General features: G+C 54.7%; 5 protein-coding genes across 5 annotated transcripts; 2 read left to right on the plus strand and 3 right to left on the minus strand.

Annotated features, from left to right (window-relative positions):
• Positions 1 to 865: 865 nt before the first annotated feature.
• Positions 866 to 4,865, minus strand: BDZ83DRAFT_117166 (P-loop containing nucleoside triphosphate hydrolase protein). The gene is made up of 3 exons (XM_060501128.1): positions 3,688 to 4,865; positions 1,830 to 3,552; positions 866 to 1,674 (listed from the first exon to the last, which is right to left on the minus strand). Exons 1-3 carry the CDS (start codon positions 4,697 to 4,699, stop codon positions 918 to 920), a joined length of 3,492 nt encoding a protein of 1,163 aa, XP_060368718.1. The 5' UTR covers positions 4,700 to 4,865; the 3' UTR covers positions 866 to 917.
• A 3,391-nt stretch (positions 4,866 to 8,256) lies between these two features.
• On the plus strand, positions 8,257 to 10,030 carry BDZ83DRAFT_749062 (major facilitator superfamily transporter; the record flags this gene model as incomplete). The annotated part of the gene is made up of 2 exons (XM_060513714.1): positions 8,257 to 9,295; positions 9,366 to 10,030. 2 exons carry the CDS (start codon positions 8,257 to 8,259, stop codon positions 10,028 to 10,030), a joined length of 1,704 nt encoding a protein of 567 aa, XP_060368719.1.
• A 616-nt stretch (positions 10,031 to 10,646) lies between these two features.
• On the minus strand, positions 10,647 to 11,888 carry BDZ83DRAFT_716973 (uncharacterized protein; the record flags this gene model as incomplete). Its single annotated transcript, XM_060511900.1, is given in 4 exon segments — positions 10,647 to 10,680; positions 10,738 to 10,843; positions 10,865 to 10,943; positions 10,959 to 11,888. 4 exon segments carry the CDS (start codon positions 11,886 to 11,888, stop codon positions 10,647 to 10,649), a joined length of 1,149 nt encoding a protein of 382 aa, XP_060368720.1.
• A 1,071-nt stretch (positions 11,889 to 12,959) lies between these two features.
• Positions 12,960 to 14,323, plus strand: BDZ83DRAFT_716974 (Alpha/beta hydrolase family-domain-containing protein; the record flags this gene model as incomplete). Its single annotated transcript, XM_060511901.1, has 2 exons — positions 12,960 to 13,151; positions 13,220 to 14,323. 2 exons carry the CDS (start codon positions 12,960 to 12,962, stop codon positions 14,321 to 14,323), a joined length of 1,296 nt encoding a protein of 431 aa, XP_060368721.1.
• Positions 14,324 to 14,493: 170 nt separating this feature from the next.
• On the minus strand, positions 14,494 to 18,264 carry BDZ83DRAFT_570189 (Gryzun, putative trafficking through golgi-domain-containing protein; the record flags this gene model as incomplete). Its single annotated transcript, XM_060504275.1, has 3 exons — positions 14,494 to 16,343; positions 16,394 to 17,942; positions 17,998 to 18,264. The coding sequence occupies 3 exons, from the start codon at positions 18,262 to 18,264 to the stop codon at positions 14,494 to 14,496; spliced, it is 3,666 nt and encodes a 1,221-aa protein (XP_060368722.1).
• Between the last annotated feature and the right edge of the window lie 306 nt (positions 18,265 to 18,570).

The following is an 18,570-nucleotide window of genomic DNA, read 5'->3' on the forward strand; positions in this document are numbered from 1 at the left end:
GTTAGGAAAATAGGGGAAGCCATTCTAATATCCTAAGCTATAGACCTTCGAGATGATATTTTTAATAACATTGCGCAGAGTTTACATATATATAAAGGGTTATAACAAAGTTCTCCCTTAACTCTCTCGCCTTTTTACTTTTTACTACTTTACGTTATTCTAACTATGTTCTATAAGGAATAAACTTATAATAACAAGAATAATGAGAATAACAAAAAGCAGGTGTTAGATGCAGCCTATAAAAACTTCTAGAATATGTATAAGTTGAGAGGTTATTGAGTAGAGGGCTCTGGCTGGCTCAGACATTCCTTCGCTCTTTCCTGCCGAAGGGCACGCTGCCACGAAGTTTCCCCTTCAGACAGCCCGAACGATCAGAAAATGAGATCAACGGGGGTAGATCAAACTATCATAGATATTTGAGAATACTATAGTGGGTTCTCAATACACTGCACGTAACGTCATCCTGCTTCCATTCTTGACGTTCACCATAAACGGCTCCTTGTCAGTTGCTCAAGTGGCGAAACAGAGGGAATGGCAGCATTCAAATTCTCTCCAGGTGATAAGAAGGGCTTTTGCGAATCTGAAACGGCGGTCCGTCAAGCAGGAAGAAGAGAAAGGGCAAAGAGAATTGAGATGCGACTGTGTACTGGGCCTAGGCCAGAATATCATTATATGTACAAACTGGGGCGACTCCCTAGTGGGAGATCCAAACCCATTCCACGCAGATTGATTCCATGTCAAATCCGCGTCTTAAAGCAGAAAGGCAAAAAGAGAAAAGCGAAATTCAGCCCGATTCCATCTGCTCCAAACTAACGAGCTCGACTCGATATCAAGAGCTCATCGCGGTCCTTCTTCGCTGAAGATGTTGTCAATCAATATCTGCTGATTTGCCCTTCTTATTCATCGGGATTCTGGTGCTAGATGCCCAGAACCTTGAAGAGCTTGGCTCTCTCTTCTGGGTCGCCCAGGCTTGGGTCCATCGCGGTGAACCAGTCGAACTTGATATAGTTCTGGCCGCCAAGCTCCCGAGCCGCGCCGACGATGATGTCACGCGTCATTGGCATAGAATTATTCCACCGCTTGGCGATTTCGATCATCGGGACAGCGTCTCCTGCGTCCTCTGGATGCGCCATGAGCCACTGCGCGACCGCCGATAACAGTATACCCTCTTCCCGGACCTCGTCGCTTGTCAAGAGATTCCATGGTCGCCAGCAGCGCGGATAGTAGTTGTAGCCGGCGCCGATGTAGAACCGCAGAATCTCGAACGCACAGATTGTACGGAGAGGGCCCTGGATACGGTCGTCAATGGCAGCCTCCGCCTCGACGTTGCTCGCATATGCCCTGAGGTTCCGCGTCTCGATCCACGGGTCCAGAGAATTCTGCGTTTGCAGCAGCTTCCAGCGCACTTTCTCTTCCTGATCAAGGCGCCAGAGATGGCCAATTACTTGCCATTGTAGGCCCAGGTTTGGGCAGTTCTCCACCACCACGCCGTTGTGGCAGGCATTGTGATAATTGACGGCAGACGCGGCCAGCAGAGGAGAAGTCACCATTGCCCGCACTGTAGAGTTGGGATCGTTGAAATCCGCAAGCATCCGATCGCGTTCAGTCTGGCTGTGAGTGGAGCGGACGGATAGAGTTTCAATACCGCACAAAGTGAGTACGGCGCTCAGTATCCTATTGTCTTATTAGTGGGCGCCCTTGAAGGAAAGTGATCAGGGCTGAAGTGGCGCCACTTGAGACTGATAAGAAATGCTCCAAATAAGAAATGCTCCGAATAGGATAGATTTGTCAAACTCAACTGGCGTCACTTAGGTGGTAAATGGACTTACATAGCGGTCAACGGGCTAATAGTGTAGAACAGGCATCGCTCGCCCTTGTTGGAGAGGTCGAGGGCGTACTTCAAGCACCACGCCATTTTAGGTGACCCGGAGATGGCGTACCGAGCCAGGGTAATGGTGTCTGTCGGACATCCCAATGCCGAGTCGATTCGGGTAGCAAGGTAATAGTACTGCAGGCAGTGGGTGGCATCTTTGGGGATTATGTCGTTCATCTTTGCGGCAGCGGAGCCGTCAATTGTTGCTCGCGCCAGGCGCCTCGAAGGGTCAGTCAACGCTGCAAAGCGGAGATTCGTACTGACGAGCGACGCGTTCCGCATCGCTGCGATGTTGATGCGAGATGTGGTGTGGTCGTTGATCTCCCCGGCCCCGCCCTCGGTAGGAATGATGCTGCTCGCGGGTTGCAGCAACATATCATTCGTGTATCTGTTGATGAACTTCTCCAAGGACGCGACATCTCCTCGGCGTCTATGCGCTAGCTCGATGGTCTGGACGTCGCAGGGCGGCATATCCTCTCCTAGGCAGGTCTGCGTGCCGTCGGGTAGGGTGATTGGCGTCAACATCCCTCTCCGAACCTGGCACATGGCCAGGGCATGTTTGACGGCCGTCGAAGTGAACTCGACACTCCACTTCGTATTCCTTCCATGGCGCAGGAAGTTCTGGGGGTTCAAGAGGTAGACCGGGATTCCGTTTTCCATTGCCGTGCGGTAGTCTTTGCGTCTATCCTCCTGGAATTTACTCAGTGAGTAACCCGTGTCGCCACCGTCCTTCGCCTGTGCGAAGGCCTCCTCGGTCGTCGTCATGAGCGTGTTGAACTGAACGCCTAGTCGAGCCATCTCCCTTTGGTCACGCTTTTTGAAAGCTTCAACGAACCGGTCGGTGTAAATGATCTCAAGGGCAGAGTCTGAGTTAGCAGGTGCAGATCTGTAGCCAAAAGCATTCTCCCAGAATGCCAGCATATATCCGTGTAGGTCATGAACCCCGCTGACCGTCGGCGTAGCAGTCAAGAGCCAACAGAACTCCTTTTTAAACTTTGCGCAGATGATCCACGACAGTGAGTGATGGTTCCTCATGATGTGGCCCTCGTCGGTAATGAATCCGAAGAGGTCAACCTCACACGGGAGGTCAAAGTGCCCGTTTCTCGTTCTTAGACCGCCCCGGCTGCGCGATGACTTTCCGCTGCCGGTGTTCTGCTTGTTGGGGTTCCCAAAGTCGTCTTCAAACTCCGCGGCGACTTTCTCCTCACCCTGGTCCGACTCTTCGTCGTAGACGTTCACTTGGGACTGATGATCACTCGGGATCAAGCGACGGTTGTTGGTCGAGTAAGTCATCAGAATGATGTTGTTCGCCGTCTCTGGCTTCGCCTCCTCCGACTTGAACCTCTGAATAAGCGCCACAAAATCTTCTTGGGAGCCAATTGTATTCTTTTGGCGGCTCCTGGGCGCCGTATGGATCTCCTGGTAAAACACGTGGACTCGGAACAAGTGGTAGAACTTGTCCACGATCACCGAATGCGTTTGGTCTAGCACGGAGGCGGGCACAACGATCGCTGAGGGCTTGTAGGTTGCTGACGGATCATTCTCGTTAGTCGCCTTGTGCCGGGCAATTGCCTCCGCGAGGGCGAATAAAGCCGTGACTGTCTTGCCAGTATCGCATTCGTTGGCGAGAATGGCGGCGCGGATCGGGTGCGAGAGCTGAGCGAGGAGCCATGCGATGTCTAGAGAGGTTAGTCGCGGGCTCGGGAAAAGCAATTCCAGACGGAAGGGGAAGGCGAGGCGGCGCCGTTTGAGCTACACTAGAAAGATGAAGAGGGCCTTTGTAAAACTCAAGCAGCACCAGTTTATAGACTTACCGATGATTTGATGTGGCTTGAGACAGAAATCGGGCTGATCGGGTGAGATTGGGCAATTTTTCCATGTTGCTCCCTGAGGAGCAACCAGAAACTCCGACAAGATTCTTACCAAGTCGTTATCTTGGGGAAGATTTTCGCCCATGAGGCGGCGGGACTCCGCGAGCCCCACGGCGTCGGGATCAAATTGCAGGGCGCCGCCGGGGTTGTGCACTTCGGCGGCATCGTAGGCCGGCGTGTTGCGTTCTGCTGCCAACGCATGTCGGATTGCCTCGTCGCCCTCTCCTTTTGAAACCGCAAGCAGGCGTGTGTCCTTCGCGAGGGTTCTGCCAGCGCGTTCGTACTCCTTCACATTGGCGATGGTTTCCGCAATACCCAAGAGGACTTTTACCTCGGCGTTCGTAAGCTTGCTCCTACGAAGCGCTGCGGCCTTCTCGTTGATCGTGGAGGTGGTTTTCCGGGCTGGCTGGAACATCTCCAATATCAGATGCTGCTGATCGGCCCGGATGGACCAACGGAGGGTCTCTACTTCGGTATCGGTGAGTGCCGGAGAGTAGATCTTGTTGTATTGGTCCAGCTCGTCCTGCATGCCCATTCTCTCCAGGTCGTTCTGGAACCTCACGTGCTGTCTTTCCTCGGTGTCCTCATCGGAGTCTTCATCGAGATCGGAATACACCGGAACGACGAGTTCCTCTAGACTGTGCGATGCCAGTGCCATCTCGCGGTCGTAGGTGAGAGCTTCAGACTCTTCCACCGCGGCCTCTTCTGCGTTGTAGTAGCCCGCCCAGCTCACATCTTCTGTGATCCTAGCTGCCCGCTTGTCCCATGACATGGGTTCATGGGTGCGGCGGCGATATAAGAACATCGACACCGTGTAGTATGCTCTGGTCCAGTCCTCGTGGGAATATCCCCACGCAAAGTGTCGGTTGTCCTTGGACAGAGCTGGGGCATTCTTATTACCTTTCCACTCCTTGAAGATGTTAGGGAAGTGTATCATGACGGCCCACATCGCCATGACAAAGCTGAGGTCCTAGTCAACTTTGTCATAGTCGATGGGCTCCATGAAGCTCTTCTTCGAGAACGCAAACTTCGGCATTCTCATCACTACGAGGCTGGGATATGCCTCGATGGACTTGTTTTGAAGGGTCTGATGCGTTCCCGAATCGAGCCTTAAGATCTCCTGGAAGATGTTGTTCTTGGGGGGCTGTTGCGGCGGCTTGAAGAATCCCTTGGCGTTCATGGGATCGTTGCCTTCGGCCTTGAGCTTGCGAGCGTATGATTTGATCCACGGGTAATGAAAGTGTTGGAGGACGCGAGAAACTTGTTGGTTTTGTCAGCAACGGACCACATATTGCGAACGACACAAAGTGGTATCGCTTGAGACTTGGAAAAGTGACGAAAATGGGGTTTTATAAAACTCAAACGGCGCCACTTGAGGGAAAATCTACTTACCACCTGTCTCCAAGAACTCGTATAAGTCATGGGTCTCTCTGAATCGAAGGTACGGGCGGAGGAAGTTTCCGCGGGAACGGTTGTAGGTGTTGGTTTCCATGAGTACGCGCGCCCCCGGCAACATATTCGCGACCGGGCGATTAGCGGTGTTGGTGCCAGCGTCGTGATACTCCTTGATGAGGGCCTTGCGGCTCAAAGCGAGCTTTCCAGTGGGCGGATAGTCACGGAGGCTGTAGACACCCTTGGATACGAAATCCTTTGAGCGGAACTTGTGACTAGGAGGCAGGCCCAGAGACCACGATTTCTTTGATTGCTGTGCCGCCTCCAGCTCCTTCTTCTGCAACTTTGCAGCCTTGGTGGACTTTTCAGGCGGAGTGAGGCCGAAGGGCCAGTCGGGCAATACACGGGACCATTGCGGTATTATGCCCAAGATCACATCGGGGTGGTCCTTGCCAGCGACGTCGCCGCGATTGAAAGATTGGCCGTTGTCAATCTCGTTGTCAGAGTCACTGTCACCCATGCCATCGGCCTCGGACTCGCTGTCATTCTCAGGGTCATTTTCGGTGCCTTGCATAGTCACATCTCCGTAATCCACGGTGTCGGCTTCTTCATAACCGTGGGTCATCTTCGTCTTCTGCTTCTTCAATCTCTCAGACTTGCCGGTGGTCGGGGTCTCATCGGAGGAACGGCGCTTGTCACCGGTGTGTGAACCCATGCTCACGGTTGGGGCCGGTCTGGGATCTGTCGCGGTTGCGGAGCGGTTGCTGCCTCGGATGTAATGGTGAAATTCAGGTCTACAATGCGCGTAAAGGGTTAGTGAGAATGAGCTGGGATGGCAACGCTTGAGATTTATATAAGTATTTTACCCACTGAGCTCTCTGCTTATATGAAAGCTGGTGCGGGATATTGGCCGATGTGCACGCTTTTATAAAAGTCAGCGCGCGGAAATTGATCGTGATGAGAAAAGATGTCTGGGGAGGATTGGGCGTAGCTTACACCAGAGGAAAAAGAGGCCTTTTATAAGTGCCGTACACAGCCGATTTTCTACGATGCCGGATTCCAAGTCTGAGATGCAAGGAGGCCTTCCCACCAAACCACCAGACAGTAACAATACCAGGAAACCTCTGATTTAGATATCTCTCATGTTTAGTATAACATTGCAGGACATTTGGTGTAAGAACACGTCTGATGCGGAGAACATTATGTGCGATCCTCAATGCTGTGGCTAAACTTATAGGCCGGTGCTGACCACTTGGGCCATGTCCTGCAACGGCATCAAACGCATCAGGTAATGCACCTCATGCATCGAGGCAACCAGAGTCTCGAAGACATCAACGCCCGTGGGCTGAAATGTTCAAGATGTGGTGGAAAACTCTAGTGAAAACTTGACAGTTTGTCGGGCCCGGGATTTCCGAATCACCTCACTCGGCATGTGGGGGCCGGCCGTCGTAACGGCCCCTCCCGTCGCCGTGTCCCGTTCCTTTCCTTCAACCTGCAACGGCGTTGAAGGCGTTATGTAATGCAACTTACACATCAGGAGGAGGACCAGAGACCCGGAGCAATCTATTACCTCACGGCTTACCCTGGTCGAGTCCGGTTCCACGAAGAAGGAAACCCACGTCCGTCCGGCCCCACGGCCGACCAAAGTCCCATTTCGTGAATCATCAAAAGACCAGAGACGCGGCGGTCGGACAGATTATGAGCCGCAAGCGATTCATCGGCCGAACGCACGGTGTGAGTCAACTTTGGCACTTGCGTACAACACCTGCAAGTGCAAGGATCGCCGTGACTCTCGGAGCCGTCTACGGGCCTTTGGTCTACGGGCCTCTGAACTCTGCAAGAATGGGTTCAGCCGCAGCCAGGTGTTTGCGGTGTTGGTCGGCGCCCGCTAGGGAGTAGCGCCCCAAGGAGACGGGAGATGAACAGAGGTCTGAGCGGTTTGCTGGATTCACGCTTGGAGTCTTGACGTCGTAAATCCAAAAAGAGGCTTTTGGCTTATGAAATCAAAGTGCGAGGGCCGAAGACGTCGGCGCAGAAGTAGGCCAATCACGGGCGCTTGTTGCGGTGGATGACCCACCCCGCGTAAGTCGGACAAGTTTTCCCTCCGACCACCGAGATGGACCGACCGACTCGCCTGGAATTCCTGGAATTCGTCTGGATTTTCCGGTCTTTAGATTTCTTAGATCCATCATCCATGGTCTAGCACTCTTGATCCACTGCCACATGGAGTCTACTGCAGCCGTCGTAAACCGTAAAATAAGGTAGGGAGGATACCTCCTACCAGGACTTTGTGCTCGGAGTGACCCCTGCCCCTGGCCCGATATCCCTCCGCCCTCCGGCACTGACACACACTCTCACACGCGATTGAAGCTCACGTAACTATGGTGACGAAGGACGTTCCTCCTTCGGACATTTTCTTCTTTTTTGCCAATTTCGATGACAACAATTTGCAGCGTGCCTAGACCGAGTGACTCGTTTCCCCAATTCTTCCCCCTCCCCATCCCACCCATTCGAACGCAGACAAGCTCACGCTAAGGTATCCCACCTACCTTGCTTTACCTTACTTGCTTACCTATGTATGTACCACAGTATGGACCAAAGGTATGGAGCACACAAAGAAAAGATACCCTGCCTTGCTAGGTACCTTGTGTATTGACCAGGGGGAAAAGCTTGGGCGTTTGGCTGGGCCATCCCTGGGGCATACGAGTGTTCAAATCGGGTTTGGGGTCTGCGATGGTGCAGTCTTACCCGATGGGATGCTGCAGCTGGGAAATTTCACGATCTCAGATGTCATTCAGAATGAATTACTAGTGTACCTACCTTACCTCGCAAGCGCGAGCATCAGCGCGCCTCATCGGATGGATACATAAAACCTGCCCTGCCTGCCGCACACCTTTTCACATGTGTCTCGTGCCTCTCCTGCAGTATCCAGGGTCCTTCCTTTTCTTTCTTCCCACACCCTCAGGTTTGTAAAAGAATAATATTCAGGTCTTCCCTACCTCCACTCTACAGCTACGAAGAACACACACACCACCGGTTGAGCCAGCATATAAACTAAGTCTGCCTTGGAGCAAAACAACAACAATAATAAAAGTTCTCATCACGACCTACACCATCGCCATGGGCTCCAAACACCCCGACGAGAAGCTCGGTGACACCACCTCAGCCGATCCCTCGATCTCCACCGAGAAGCACCACGTCCACGATGACCCCAATATGCCCGAGACCTACGAGAAGCAGGACCCCTCGCACACAACCGGCGACGACGACGTCGTCTACCCATCCGGCGTCAAAGTCGTCCTCATCCTAATTTCCCTCTGCCTCGCCGTCTTCCTCGTCGCCCTCGACCAAACTATCATCGCCCCGGCCCTCGGCACAATTACAGCAGAGTACGGCAGTGTCAAGGATATCGGCTGGTATGGCGCCTCCTACCTCCTGACGACGACGGCCCTGCAGCCAATGTACGGCACCATCTACAAGCTCTTCAGCATCAAATACGCCTACCTAACTGCCATCGCCATCTTTGAAATTGGCTCCCTCGTTTGCGCTCTTGCGCCAACCTCCACTGCCTTTATCGTTGGTCGCGCCATTGCTGGTATCGGCACTGCGGGTCTGTTCTCCGGATCCATCGTCATCCTCAGTTACACCATGCCTCTCGAGAAGCGACCCCTGGCATTCGGCCTTATTGGGGGCATGTGGGGTGTTGCGTCCGTTGCTGGGCCTCTGCTGGGTGGTGTATTCACCGAGAAGGCGACCTGGCGGTGGTGTTTCTACATTAACCTTCCCATCGGTGGCATCGCCATGGCCTTTATCTTCTTCCTCCTCACCATCAGCAGGAAGAACAACCCGAACGGGGACTCTCTCATGAAGCGCGTCCTCCAGCTCGACCTCATCGGAACGGCCATCTTCCTGCCCGCCATTGTCTGCCTCATTCTCGCTCTCCAGTGGGGTGGCGCCGAGTACCCCTGGAACAGCTCCAAGATTATCGGACTGTTTGTCGGGTTCGCGCTCATGATTATCGTCTTCATTGGTATTCAGCTGTGGCAGGGCGATAAGGGAACGCTGCCTCCCAAGCTTTTCAAGAACCGCAACGTCGTTTGCGCCATGCTGTTTGCCTGCTTCTTTGGAGCTGCATTCTTCCCGCTACTCTACTACCTCTGTAAGTGCTTCCCTGACTCCTACCTCTGTTCCTGCTTCCACCAAAAAAACAGTATGCTAACAGATCGCAGCTCTCTACTTCCAGGCAATCCAAGGAGTCAGCGCCGTCCAGGCCGGCATCAAGATCCTGCCTCTCCTCCTCGCAACCGTCGTCGCATCCATTGCTAGCGGCGCCCTGATCTCCATCATTGGCTACTACAGCGCCATCATCCTGCCGTCTCTGGTCCTCTTCGCCGTTGGCTCAGGCATGATCACCACCTTTGACCTCGACACGCCCATGCGCGAGTGGTTTGGATACCAGGTGCTGGCGGGCCTCGGCATCGGCGCAGGTTTCCAGATTGGTGTGCTCGTTGTTCAGACGGTCTTGCCCCAGGAGGAGGTGCCCGTCGCGACGGCCTGCGTGCAGTTCTTCCAGTCCTTTGGTGGTGCCATCATGATTGCCGTCGCCCAGACACTGTTCCAGACGGGTCTCATTGATGGAGTCACCAAGAACGCCCCGGATATCAACCCCCAGATCTTCATCAACGCCGGTGCCGACCAGGTCCGCAACATCTTGACGCAGATGGGACGTGCCGATGCCATTGATGTGGTCCTTGAGGCCTACATGGATGGGCTCAGGCACACCTTCTATGTCACTGTTGCCTGCGCGTGTGCTGCTTTCGTTGCCTGCCTAGGCCTGCAATGGAAGAGCGTCAAGAAGGAAGGCAAGGGTGGTGCTGCTGCCGTTGCTGTTTGAGAATTTCACTGTCTTGTACGATACGAAGGAAACGGTTACATGAGATTTAGAGGATACCCGGTTTAGAACCCTGCTCTACTTAGACTAGAAATTGTAATGTCGATTGTCAATATGCATGGAGCGTAAACGTCCGGACACAAGTGATATGTTCTACTGGTATGCTCTCACACGGTAACGTCAAGAGTAAGATCTGGTACTGGAAAGGATGTGGGCAGACACAGTGGACACAGTGATTCAAAAACCATAAGCCAAGGGGGAAAAAAAGATTTCCTCCACGTGGGATCGAACAAAAACCCAAACGTCGGATCAATGGTCGAGGGGACTGAGATCCACACTCGGGTCTTCCCTCATGACCCCTCGGCCATCTCACCCGAATCGCTCAGTGAAAGAAACAGAGGTGAACGATCCCAAGTATGGTACAGTGTTCTCGCCGGGTTATGTTGATATTGCTACCGTTCACGAGGTAGTAAGGGTGTTTGTACCATTCACTTTCTTCTTTGATTCGGGTAGTCGGCTCAACGCCAGCGTGTAAGTTAAAATAACCCATGCTTCAGAGCATCTTCCAATATAACAACTATTCCCTTTCCCTTCCCGAGTGCGAGGTGATTCTTATGCTTCACTGGGTATCATCAGGCAACGCATCCCACCCCCTCTTCACAGCCCCCTTCGCCGTCGTCCTCTCCTCGCCGCCACCGCCGCCAACAAACCTCATCACCCACCCCCACACCCTCCTCGTCTTGACTAACTGAGGATGCGCCGTGCTCGGTTCCCCATCCCCATCCCCTCCTCCTGCAGCGGGAGACCTCTCCAGGTCTCTCGGACGATAATACCCACCCTCATCCCCCTCCCCCAACTTCCGTCTATAAAGCACCGTCGTCCTCGTCAACCCCTTCCGCAGACTCTGGCCGTACACCTTTCCCCTAAATACATGCAGCGCCACGTTCTGCAGTAACACGACGTCTTGTCTCCTCAGGTTCGCCGGCGACGTCGGATCTGCTGTTGCGGGCTTCCCGGTGCTCTTCGCAGCTGCTAGGGGAGGCGGCGGCATAGCAGGTAACCAAAACGTGACACCGAACCCGGCGCGCGTGTCGTCCCCTAAGAGCACTTCGACCAGCGATAGTTCGTTGCCCCAGCGGGTGGTCACGCTCCGCGGGGTGGAGACGGAGATTACGCCCGCGATGAGGTTTACGGTTACGGTCTGCGGGGCGAGGCGGAGGAGGGAGGGGGCTGGGGGGATGTCTTCTAGGTCGGAGAGGTGGTGGGTTGCTGTTAGGAGGGGAGGGCGTGGGGTTGAGAGCGAGGTTGAGAGGTCTGCTGTGGTGTCTTCGAAGGAGTCTGTTGTTTCGGTTATGAAGGAGTCTGTTGCTGTTGTGTTGAAGGAGGTGTTGCCTGCGTGTCTGGAAGGGTTTTGCTGGGGTGCAGGTTGTGATGAGGATGGAGGGGGCGGGAGTTGGGAGGATGCGAGGTCGTGGTGGAGGGCTAGGGAGTGGTTGTAGAATTGCTGGGAGAGGGGGTCTTGGGAGTCCGTTGTGGTGGTGGTGTCGTTATTGATCGTTTCTTGGTGGGCGTCCCAGGAGAGAGAGAAGAAGTGTGCTGGGGGGAGGAAGTTTGTGGGGAGGCCGTGGGGTTGGGAGTAACCTGTTGTTAGGGGCTTGTGGTGTAGTGGGAGGGATCGCCAGGCGGGGAGGGCTATCGTTGTTGTGTTTGCGTTTTGAGCTGTTGGTGTTGAGGCTGGCGATGAGGTTGATGTTGATATTGATGTGGGGACGGGTGGTGCGGGTGGGCCGGAGAGGAGGAGGGAATCCGGGGATGACCAGTCGGCCTCGGGGGCGCCGGCGAAGATGATGACCTTTGGCATGCAGGGGTGTCTTTGGGCCGGCTCCGGTCCGGCGGCGGCGGGTGTGTGGGTGTTGGTGACGGGAGTGGACTCGGTGAGTGTTGGTCGGGCGAGGTGTGCAGATGAAGTGTTGCGGGGCACGAGAACCTGGCGGTGCGGCGTGCCTGGAAGATTGGAGATTGCGGGGTAGAATTGGGTCACCCAGTACTCCGTACATCCTTCAGAAAAGAGCAGAGCTGAATTCTGATGATTGCAAACTCTCGACGGGAGACACGGGAGCGAATGAATGACAGGCGGGTGACACTCACACACAAACACAAACACAGACACAACACAAGGAAGAACACTCGCACAATGGGCAACAGGGAAACTCAATTCATCTCAAATGGCGAGACTGCAGTATCTCAAACGTATGGCTGATGGTGTTAACCATTGTCAAACTTGTGTTCCCCCGAGTCGGTTGCTTCCCAGACATGGACCTGAACAGACACAGATCATTCCCTTGAATTGCTTTTCCCTCCCTCTTTTGCCAGAGATTCTCGGTTGTAAACGCCTTCAAATGCCTTGAGAGTGCTATTTACATGGATGATGTCTACGGCCTCGGGGATACGAATGAGCCGAAGTGAGGTACCGATACTTTAAATACTCAAACAGCACAGGCAGTATTGGCTAAGGTATATGGCAGGGGGCGTACCCGTACTCCGTACCGGTAACCGCTGGTACCTCGGCATCTACCAGCTCCATACAACACCCCCAGGACCCCAGACTTTCACCTCTAGACCTGGTCCCTTCGTCGCAAGTCTAGTCCCATCTTCTAACCTCGTCAATCTTGCCTTGACCAGTTGCCGATGAAGCTGTGAGACGATGACATTTTGAGACCTGGCCTAACCTTGACCTCTTTTCATCTTATTTCCCCTCAATCAACACCCTCACTCAATACACTTAACCAGGCCACACACACACTCTCTCTCTCACTCTCACTCTCACATGAACTGAGTGTATCCTGGCTGAACAACAGCAGCTCTTCACTCAGTGAAGCTCACTCAACTCATTTCATCCCACTTCAACTCAATTCAACTGAAAAGCCTCACAATGTCCTCCGTCTTCAACATCAAGGAGCACGTCCTCGACGGCTCACACATCCGCGAGTTCCCCCGCGCCCTCTCCCGCTCCCAAGACGACGTCCTCAAGCTCGCCGTAAAGGAGTACATCCCAAAGGATAACCCGAACCCCAAGCCCGGGGACGTCACAATCATTGGCGCCCACGCCAACGGCTTCCCCAAGGTTTGTCAACCTTCATTTCACTTCATCTCATGTTTTCTCACGAACACCACGCTCACTAATCACCACAGGAACTCTACGAGGCCCTCTGGCAAGACCTGCACGCCCAATCCCTCCTCCCAACCTCAACCTTCCGCATCCGCTCCATCATCATCGCAGACGCAGCCTGGCAAGGCCGCTCCTCATCCCTCAACGAACCTCTCCTCGGCAACGACCCGGGCTGGTTCGACCACCCCCGCGACCTCCTCCACCTCATCAACACCCTCCGCCCGCCCCGCCCCCTGCTCGGCGTAGGCCACTCGTTCGGCGGCAACGCGATCGCCAACGTCGCCCTCATCAACCCGCGCCTCTTCTCCGGCGTCGTCCTCTTAGACCCCGTCATTTCGAAATGGTCGTCCAATGCAAAGGGCACCATCGCCGCCTCCCCTGCGGCAGCGAGCGCTAGACGGAGGGACCTCTGGCCCTCCCGCGAGGAGGCGCGCAAAGCGTTCCTCAAGAGCCCGTTTTACCGCGGCTGGGATGAGAGGGTATTTGAAGCCTGGATGGACCACGGTCTCCGCGACGTGCCCACACAACTCTACCCCTCCACCTCCAGCACCAAAACCCCCATCACAAAAGAAAGCGTAACCCTCGCAACGACAAAACACCAAGAAGTCTTCACCTACTTCCGCCCCTCCTGGCACGCCTACGACTCCTCCGGCACACAGCTCGTCAACCCCGACCTCGTCCCGGACCTCGACCCGGCCCTCAACGAGCGCTACTACACCTTCCCCGTCTACCGCTCCGAAGGCGCCTCCACCCTGATTCGCCTCCCTCACTTGCGACCAAGCTGTCTCTACGTATTCGGTGGCGCAAGCGACCTCTCCACGCCGGAACTGCGCGACGAAAAGATGCGGTTGACGGGGACGGGCGTCGGCGGGAGCGGCGGGGTTGCGAGGGGGAGGGTGAAAGAGGTTACGCTCGAGGGCGGGGGCCATTTGTTCCCGATGGAGGTTCCGGGTGTGAGTGCAAAGTTGACGGCTGAGTGGATTGAGAAGGTGATGGGGGAGTGGAGGGTCGAGCAGGAGGAGTATGAGCGGTGGACTAAGTTGAGTGTTGAGGAGAAGACGACGCTAACGGAGGAGTGGATGGGTAAGATTGGGGGGTCGGCGAGGCCGCCCAAGGCGAAGATTTAGTAGCATGTGCTTTCACGAGCGATGAGACTTTAGAACCAAGAGGATCGGGGTTTGGTAGTGTTTGGCAACTTTGTGGGAGCTGGATGTGTAGAGACACCTTTAGATGTAGAGTCTATGTACACAAGAAAGCCCGGCGGCATCTTGATCGTAATCATCATCACCATCCCCTCCTACTCCTCTTCTTCGCCCTCCTCTGGCGGTATCCAAACCAGCAAGCCATCCTTGTCGATCTTCATCCCCTCCGTCGGTATGATCCTAAGCACCTTTTGGAAGTACTTGTCCCTGACCACGAGTGTCGGCCGGATGTAGTCACCCCGTATCAGAGGTAACAGCCGGTACGTAATGGTACGTCTAGACACCGGCAAGACATGCGCTGTGGTCTGCTTGGAGCCGGAAAACGCAAACTCATCACTGGGCTCCATGTTCAGACCAAACGTCAGGAAATGACTCGACGGGTTCTCAATGGTGATGTCCAAATGTATCAAACCCGTCACGGGGTTGACGAGGGAGTACGAAGCTAGGACGCGGGGCTCGGTGCCCAGGACAATGTATCTCGGGACAAGCATCCTGGTCGTGTTGACCGGCGCTGGCGATGAGGCTGTTGATGTGCGGCGCCACTTGAGGACAAAAGCCACGTCGAGGGATGCAGGCCCCCGATCATCAAGGCTGAATTTTTGAGCGACCAGATCGAACTGGGCCTCCTGCATCTGCTTCGGCGGGATTCGCAGCCCGCCTTCGACAATTTCTGGGCGGGTTGCTGTGGTGCATCGTGCGTGGTTCTGGCACGCAATGACTTCGGCGTCCATACTAACAATCTCCAGGTCTTCCGTCGCAAACGATGCAAAGTGACACACCAGACACCACTTTTGTGCCAGGCCCCGGGGCTGAACCGCAGCTTCGTCTGCCGAGGGGTCCTGCACGCCCTCATAATCGAACAAGCTCGGCCAGGGGTCGGAATGGAGACGCGGGATAAGGTCGTAGTTGGCTTCAAAGGGGTTGACGACGTTGAGCTGGACGGGTAGAATCTGCATGATCAAGGTAGCCGGGTCGGTGGCGAGATGGTAAAACACCCTCAGTGTGACATCAAAAGACGTGGTCAGCTGTACGGGGTCAAGCCTGACCTTGACACGTTTTGACTGCGATGGTGTCAAAGTTCCAAGTGTCAACCCCGTAAGTTTGGCCTCCTCCTGACCAGCTTCTGCAGCATGCTCTCCTTCATCTTCAATGTCTACACGGAAGGACGGGATCTGCTCGCCAAAGACGTGAGCTTCGAGCTTAGCGACAGCCTCCGTCTCCTCAGAGTTGACAACATCTACAACCAGATCCATTGGCTCGTTTGCATAGAATTGATCCAGGGGTTGCGCCAGCTTTATCTCCAGCTTGGGCGGCCTAGCCTGGACTTGAATAACATGCGCGCTCTGCCGCACGATCCGTCTCCGTGAAAGGGATGGTCCAAACCAAAAGTCCGTAGCCCCCAGATCCCGGAAGGTGACTGTATAATTCAGCAAAAAGGTGTCCGTCTCTAGGATCAACGTCGCCGAGGATGCGTGCGCCTCGCCGGGCTCCCGGAGAGGTATGGCCATCTCGTACACGTTCGTGTGGCCAGGCTTCAAGATCAGGTTTCCAGATCCGCTTAGTCCTGATGAGCCCTCTTCTCCCTCTTCGTCGGCTCGAGCCGCCTCGGTCAGGGGCACATCCGCAAGCGTGACCTTGCCTTTGCTCTTTCCAACATTGAACTCCGGGTCATGATCTAGCTTGATGGTCTTCAGGCTACCTTCAAAGTCGATCCTCAGACCCTTGAGCGTCACCGCTGATGCGTCTGGGAAAGCGTCGGATCGAATGGCGACTTGCGCTTGGCAGTTTTCGCCAGCTTTTCCATCCTCGCTTTTGAAGATGAAGGATGCGGCGATGAAGGAGGAAACCACATCGTCATTGATGCTCACAGTTGGTTTCGGCTCAATATCGAGTCCCTCGAGGGACCTGGAGATGTCGTAGTGCCAGTTGGGCCGCCGCGTGAATTCTGCCATTGCAGTCAGTATCCATAAAGATGAAGAGAAGAGAAGATCTTACTCTTGTTCATCAGCTCCCAGTCAATGGCGACTACAAGCTCCCCGTGACCAATACGGGCGGCCGCAGCACGCAGCACCCAGCTCAGGTCTTCCGTAATGTTGAGCCATCCCTCTGACCTAAACGACATGTCTTCCCAGAGAGGTCGCAGCAGAGCAACAATGTCGTCCCAGGCTTTCAAATTCACCATTTCTTTCGCGCATTCCAAAGACAGTTCGGCCGATAGCCGCAGTTGACGCCGTGCCTGGAACTGGGATCTAGCTGCCATTAGAATGTCTATGATGAGCTTAGAATGATTGACGCCCGTCCCTTGCAGAGGAAACTCCTCATGAGGATCTGGGCACATGTACGTGTCGTATTGGAAGGCCTTGCTCGCAACCGCTGAAGCCGGTGTGGTGTCTGGCGAGCGCCGGTCTTCTTCTGGAATAGACCGGGCGAGTCTTCGCCGGGTCATCAGATGCTCAGCTGCGATGCGATACCAGTATCCCGTGTGATGAAGCATTTCCCATGGTCGTAACCGGTCGGCCGCAGCAGCCTTTTCAGGCTGGAGGAATAACGTTCGCGTTGATGGCGCCAAGCTGCGAATGTCCACCCTCTCGATCAAGTTCGCCATTACTACCGCCCACCTCGACTCCCATGCGGCCCATCCGTAGTTATTCGTTCCCCGGCCGCGTCGATCGACAAAGTCGGCTATCCTGTCCCGATGACTGTGCCATTTCCGTACGGCAGCAGTATTCTGTGAACCCCAGAGCAGGCATCGGATGCTGCGTATCGCCAACACATCCGCGAGCATGCGCGCCTCGTTCCATCTCGGGCTCCAGCTGGGGATTATGTCCATGACATCCTGGCTGAGGAGCCCCTCATAAGCTTGTTCATACGAGCGCAGCGCCGCGTCCATCTCCTGTCTGAACTCGGCGAAGACACCCGTCTTGTAATCGTATCGTACATTCCAGTCTTGCACCGAGGTCGTCTGGGAAGTGCTCGTAGGCGGCACTGTGGGCTGCGGGGCGATTCCACGACTGCGTTTCTTCCGCGCATGACGGCCTAGATCGCGATAGTACTCTATAGCTTGCAAGAAGACGGCCGCAAGCATGGAGTCTGCAGTATGCTCCAAATCTGTTGACAGATCTTGGGGTGACAGGTAGAAGAAGGACTTGTTGTCCAGAGCAACGCCTCGCCTAATGTTCTCAAGTCTCTCCTGCATGAAGTCTTGCATAGAAGCCGAAGCAACGCCATCGCTCAGGAGAACAACGGCGAAGCGTGTCCTGTAGCCCGACCTGCTGATAGCGGTCTTGGTGTTGTTGATGTCGGTTTTCAGCTGATTATCGTGAAGGGTAGCAAGTGTCGGATCAGTCGTCAGGGTATAAAACGATACATAGACACTGGGAACCATGTCCTCGTGCTTTTGGAGCCAGTCCGTGTTCATCAAGCCATCGGGATACAATGGAGAGACTGGGCTGAGAGGAGAAAAGGGCGAATGCAGCACAGCGGGCGTCTCGGGAGCTTCTATGCCGTCTGGAAGTCTAGCGCGGCGAGGAGGGAGAACAAGAGACTATGCAGATGTTAGCCCTGACTTGACGCAAGTAGGTGGTGCGCGCCGTCCGTACTCGACCAGCAACGGCGACCCGCAGCCTGTACGGCTTCCCGCTGTCTTTGCCGTTCCATGGGTGATTCCTGCCATCCTGACGAACTATGTAGTCTTTCAAAGCTTCAGCATTCGGGCTTTCTATGCTTGGCAACTCGGATCGGATCAAGAGGGCCTGGTCTCGAAGCTCTGCGTTTAAAGGCAGGGCTTTGGCGGGGGTCGAAGTCAGACCGGCAATGACGATGTGCGGGATGTTATGATCCAGGCTTCCAACCGGGTATCCGTCCATTATTGTCAAGTTGGAGCATGCAGCGCAAGGCGACCATGAAGATATCGATTCGTTTGGCAGGGGTCGACCGGATCGCAAAGCTACTCTAGACATTGCACGTTAGAAGCGTGTACTCTTGGTGGTAGTTATAGCTAGCGAGCACTCACGGAAGCGGTACTCAAGGGAGCATGACCGCAGGGATCAGGAAATCAGGCGATGGCAGCAAGAGAGTGTGCAGTGAGGACAGTGTGGAAGATTTGCAAGTTGTCGCGAATGGGGAATAGAAGCTTCGTGCAAGTTGAGGAGCGCGCAAGCATGGGTGTCCTG

This window comes from Colletotrichum acutatum (assembly GCF_030867785.1).
Source record: "Colletotrichum acutatum strain CBS 112980 chromosome Unknown BDZ83scaffold_16, whole genome shotgun sequence".
NCBI classification, from domain to species: Eukaryota; Fungi; Ascomycota; class Sordariomycetes; order Glomerellales; family Glomerellaceae; genus Colletotrichum; species Colletotrichum acutatum.